This window comes from Urtica dioica, chromosome 3 (assembly GCF_054948205.1).
Source record: "Urtica dioica subsp. dioica isolate 48M chromosome 3, U.dioica_male_clone48M_v1_H2, whole genome shotgun sequence".
NCBI classification, from domain to species: domain Eukaryota; kingdom Viridiplantae; phylum Streptophyta; class Magnoliopsida; order Rosales; family Urticaceae; genus Urtica; species Urtica dioica.
The window spans coordinates 48902211-48908210 of record NC_142758.1 but is presented as its reverse complement, the minus strand read 5'-3'; the positions used below and the strand labels follow the sequence as shown (position 1 = coordinate 48908210).

Here is a 6000-nt window from a genome sequence, read left to right as displayed (position 1 = left end):
GCGGAGTTTGGTGGAAGCTAAGCTGTAGAGAGAAAACCCGAACCCACATATATATTTTGCATCTTGAATTTTGTTTTGTGAAAAAATGGTGTCCCCCCTGAAGTTAACTTCTGGCTCCGCCATGAAAGCGCAAAAAAATTATTTTAAATTATTTTTTCGATTAAAATATTTTATAGGATGTTAATCTATTATTAACCGGCTAGTTTTAGTATATTGGGTTTAGGCCACTAACCCAATAACTCATCATCCTGTTAAAAAATAGTCAAAGTTTCATTTTACTAAGAAATAGTCCACCATGTCGAAGTAAATTAATTAATTGGTTATGTTAATTTAATTTACTTCGAAAAATAGCCCATCGGGCCAAAATAAATTAATTAACCTGGTTAGGTTAATTAATTTATTTCGGCCTAATGAACTATTTTTTTAACAAAATGAAAGTTTGGCTAAATCCTTAAAAAAAGGTAGAGAATAGGTTAGTTGCAACAAACACATGTAAAAAGCTTGTGTTTACTATATTCTTTACCTTCTTTCTTTTTTTCTATATTTTTTTATTTGATAAGTAATATACTTGTAACCGCGGTTTTCTTCCGCAGAAGTGAAGACTTATTAATAAAATTTGTAGTACCGCCCACGTTTAAAAAATAATTTAACCGGCTAGTTTTAATCGGTTTAAAAATAATATAAACCATGAAAGTGCAAAAAAATAAATTTTCCGGTTAAAATATTCAGTTAAAATCAATTAGAACCGTTAAAAAAATATAGGATGTTAATCTATTATTAAGCGGCTAGTTTTAATCGGTTTAAAATCAGTTAGAACCATTAAAAAAAATCAATCCGAAGAATACTGGTTAAAAGTCGCTTCTTTACACAACTAATTATTTTATCATGTTAACGTATTTTAATTGTTTTATAATTTAAATTTGATATTAATTATCCTTAAAGTAGTATTAATTAGTTTCCGTCTAGTAGAATTACAGAATATAGTAAAATTAGCATTAATATAAAGAATATAAAATTTACACAAGTTAGCAAATGAGGTCTCTTGCTATATTACTGACATTGAAAACATTGTATTATTCTGTACGCATCTTTTTCTTTTTTGCATCAGTATTTATTTTGTGCGCTTAAAAATAAATAAATAAAAGTGATATGGAATTACTCAAAAAGAAAATAAACAAATTGATGGCATAATTTGTGGGGTTTTTTATTTTTATTTTAATAAGTCGGAGTTGTCGCTGAAGGAAATATTTATGCGGTTATAAAAGGCCTCCTATTCCTCTTCTTTCTTTCATATTCCCAGCCTCTCATAAGTCTCACAAGTCACAGCCTGATTATAGTGATTTCCTTAGATCTCGACCTTCTTCCTATCCTCACGCCGTCAAAGCTCCGTTAACCTCCTCCGTTAACCGCCGTGCCTCATTCGTCGTAAAAGTCCACCGCCAACGTCTACACACTCTATCCAATAAAATAAAAGCAATGAAAGGTACGAATATTGTTCTTATAGTGATTACTATATATGGGGTGAGAATGAAATAATTCGTACGTGACAATGAACTTCAAGAAATATTATGGACGACTATTTTCTTTACAATAAGAAAAAAGTTGGAACTTCAGATATCAACTTCAGGATATAGCTTAGGAGACTAGGAACAAATTTTGGAGCATGATAAAACTATTGTTGGAACATTATTTTAGAGAATGAAAATCAGAGTATAATATGCGATGTATATAGTTTTGCAGTGTACTAATATCAACTCCAGGATATAGCTTAGGAGACCAGAAACTAAATTTTGGAGCATGACAAAATTATTGTTGAACATTATATTGGAGAATGAAAATCAGATAATAATATATGCGATGTATATATAGTTTTGCAGTGTACTAATTAATATCAACTTTTTTTTTTCTTTTCAGATTGGGCGGAGTGTCCGGATGATATGTTAGCTATTATTTTTGAGAAATCAAAGTCTTCAATCGATTTTTCGGGTTTTCGGTTAGTTTGTAGCTCGTGGCGCAAGGTTATTATGGATCGCAAGATAAGAGCTTCATCAGAGCATCGAATTCCTATGTTGATGGTCCCAGGCAAAAAAAAGAGCGTTTGGAAACTCTACCATCCAACTCAAAACAAGTATTTGGAGAATCTCAGTCTCAAAATCCCCGGCGTCGACGTGTCTTTTAGCGGCTCCTCGGCGGGGTGGTTAGCGGCGGTGAACGATGACTTCACGATCACACTCCACAAACCCTCTTTTGGGGTCGGCGTTGTCGGTCGTAACCAAACCATTTGCCTTCCCTCTTTATTCCCTCCTGATATGACCTACGTAGATGATCTCGACCACAGTAAGCGTAGACTGTACGTACTTTTAGAACGGGAATATCACGTAAAAAAGATCCTCGTAACAGCCGATCCGGTGTCGAATCCGGAGAAGTGTGTCGTCTTAGCGATATTCGGAAGAGACGAGAGATTGGCTTTCATTAGGTACGCCAAGGACACAACATGGACCACAATAGATTTGGAAGAAGATCGCGGACAATTCCACGATGTCGTGCAACACAAGAATCACTTTTACGGTGTAAATGAATTCAACAAGTTGGTGTGCTTCGATATTCCTGACGAGGCGGGTCCGGTCACCGTCAATGTCCTCACGCCTAGATTGGATTCTGAACCGTGCATGGTTCAAAGGTATCTCGTGAAAACTCCGGAAGGAGATCTTTTGCAAGTTGCAAGGCAAAAGGCTTGTGAGGATTTTTGTTGGACGATTAGGTTTAAAGTTATGAGATTAGATGCGGGTGAGTGTAGTTGGACGAAAGTGAAGAGTCTTGGTGACGTGGCTTTATTCTTGGGGGACAATGCTTCCATTGCCGTTAGGGCTTCTGACTTTTATGGTTGTCAATCGGATTGTATCTACTTCAACCAAGACAAAGACCCAATGGACATGATTCATCACTTCGGAGATTTTGGCATTTACGAAGTTGGAAAAAAGAGGTTCAGCTCGAATTTGAATATCAATTGGTCTACTCTAGATAGAATGCCCAAGAGACCACTTTGGATTCTACCCTCAAATGTACACTAGCATATTCCGTTTTTGTGTTTTTTTTTTCTTCTTTTCATTTTACCCGTAAATTAGTTTCATAGTTAAGCCGTATACTAGTATCTAACTTTAGTGATCAGACATTAAGAAATACCTATTTTTTTTGTTTGTTTTTTCTTTTAGTGCAATAAGGAAATATAATAAATAGAAGTCTTTTTTCGGTATTCGGCATCACAGTAAATTTATGATGGATAAGTTGAAGACAATGAAACCAGAGAAAAGAAGGAAATAGGAAGGTCTAGTTTCTCATTACTGAATCAAACGTATTTTGTACAATAATTAAGCTAACAACAACTACTAAATACTCGGAAATAAACTAATAACAAACTAGGAGGATAATAGCTTACATCACACGTAACAACCTCCTAGACTTTAGGAAAAAAGCATAACTAATATCTAAAGACTAGCTAACAACTTCAGATGCACGTTAATCAATTAACTAACTTCAACACTCCCCTTCAAGCTAAACTATACACGTTTAATAAGTTTAGCTTGCAACACAAGTCACTGAACAAGGGTGAAGGAAGAGCCTTTGCCATTATGTCAGCAATTTGTTGGCAAAGAAGGAATGTGATGCAGGTTGATATCCTCATTGTCAATCTTCTCACTGATGAAGTGCTTGTCAATCTCGATGTGCTTGGTGCGATCATGGTGAACAGGGTTCTTCACTATGCTAATGGCGGCTTCATTATCACAGTGAAGAAGAACCTATTGTTCATAGGGAATCTTCAGGCTGTTGAGTAGTCGTCTGAGCCAAATTCCTTCACAAATCCCTTGAGCAAGTGATCTGTACTCGGCTTCGGCACTGTTACGTGAGACACTAACTGCTTCTTACTCCTCCAGGTCACCAAGTTGCCATAAACAAATGTGCAATAACATGATGTAGATATTCTATCAGTCTGAGAACCACCATAGTCAGCATCAGTGTATACTTCAATACTTTGAATGGGACTCTTCTTGAAGAACAACCCTTTTTCTGGAGTTCCTTTGAGGTATCGAAGAATTCTGAACACTGCTTCCATGTGAAGCTCCTTGAGATTACTCATGAACCGGCTCACCAAGCTGACAGCAAACCCAATGTTTGGTCTAGTGTTTGCCAGATAGATCAGCTTTTCTACCAAACGTTGATATCTTCCTCGATCCACTGCCTCATCAGACTCAGCTTCATCAAGCTTGAGCTTTGACTCCATAGGAGTATCAGACGGTTTACAGCCAATCATTCCAGTTTCCTTGAGAAAATCAAGGGTGTCTTTTCTTTGAGACACACAAATACCCTTTTTAGATTTGAGTACTTCCATACCTAAGAAGTATTTTAGTTTACCCAAATCCTTAACTTCAAACTCTATGGCAAGTATGTGTTTGAGGTTGACAAATTCTTCCTCATGAACACCTGTGATTACAATGTCATCAACATAGACACTCAGAATTGTAATTTTACCACCGGTACCATGTTTAGAGAAGAGAGAATGATCAGCTTCACTTTGAGAGTATCCGACTTTCTTCAATACCAAGGAAAATCTGCTAAACCAAGCTCTAGGACTTTGCTTGAGTCCATATAGACTTTTCTTCAACTTGCAGACTTTTGCTTGAGAATGTTGATTCTCAAAACTAGGTGGAATGTCCATGTAGACTTCTTCTCTTAGCTCACCATTTAGGAAGACATTCTTGATGTCTAACTGATGCAATGGCCAATCAAGATTTGCTGCTAGAGAGAGTAAGACTCGAATAGTATTTTACTTATCCACGGGATCAAATGTCTCTTGGTAATCAATACCATAAGTTTGAGCAAAACCTCTAGCAACTAACCTTGCCTTGAACCTCTCGATGGATCCATCAGAATTGTACTTGATAGTGAACAACCAACGACAACCCACAGTCATTTTTCCAGGTGGCAGCGTAATGATATCCCATGTGTCATTCTTCTTTAGGGCTTTGATTTCTTCATAGGTGGCTTGCTTCCATTCTGGCTTTGCTAGAGCTTCTTGTATTGAGGAGGGAATCTGAGTGAGGAAGGCTTTGCAGCCTGCTGAAAGATGGCCATAGTAAAAAAAATACTCTATCTGATATGGTGTGTGAGCTCTAGCATATTTTCTCAAGGCAATAGGTAAGTCCTCATCATGTAAAGAAGAATCTGAGCTAGTTTTACCTGGATCATGTTTGTCAGCTGGCAAGGGACTCGGATCCAATGATTGGTTGGCTTCAGGCTCAGCTGGTGATGACTTTGTGAGGTGGTTGTTGGATTTTGTGATGTGGAATCTGTTTGGACAGGCTCAATGTGAATTTGTTGAGGCACAATTGAAGAGTGAGTACCTTTATCCTGAGATTCTATGAATTTTTCCCCCTGAATCGAAGTGTAGAAAGGATAGTTTTCCAGGAAGGTAATGTCCATGGTGTGAAAATATTTTCTGAGAGATGGTGAATAGCATTTGTACCCCTTTTTTGATGGTGAATAGCCTAGGAAAATGCATTTCAGGGACCTAGGATCTAGTTTGTTCTGATCATAAAGATGAATAAAGGCTGAGCATCCAAACAGTTTATGTGTGATTGTTGAAAGGAGTTTAGAATTCGGAAAGCTCTCAAGCAATTTCTGGCAAGGAGTTGAGAATTTTAGGACTCTTGAGGGCATTCGATTTATGAATAAGCTGCGGTTAGAATTGCCTCTCCCTAGTATTGTTTAGGCACATTAGTAGTGAACATGAGTGATCTAGCTACTTCTAATAAATGCCTATTTTTTCTCTCTGAAATTCCATTTTATTGAGAAGTTTTAACACATGAGCTGGTGTGTATAATACCATTTGAGAGGAAAATATCACTTAGGATTGAGTTAAAAAATTATGTACCATTATCTGAATGAAAGATCTGAATTTTTGTGCTGAATTGTGTATAGATCATCTGGTGAAATTTTTTGATG

General features: G+C 36.8%; 1 protein-coding gene across 1 annotated transcript; it reads left to right on the top strand.

Moving 5' to 3' along the window:
• The first annotated feature begins 2024 nt into the window (after positions 1-2024).
• LOC149403416 (putative F-box protein At1g44080) lies at positions 2025-3071 on the top strand. Its single transcript, XM_089608689.1, has one exon. The coding sequence runs from the start codon at positions 2025-2027 to the stop codon at positions 3069-3071; it is 1047 nt and encodes a 348-aa protein (XP_089464815.1).
• Positions 3072-6000: the final 2929 nt, after the last annotated feature.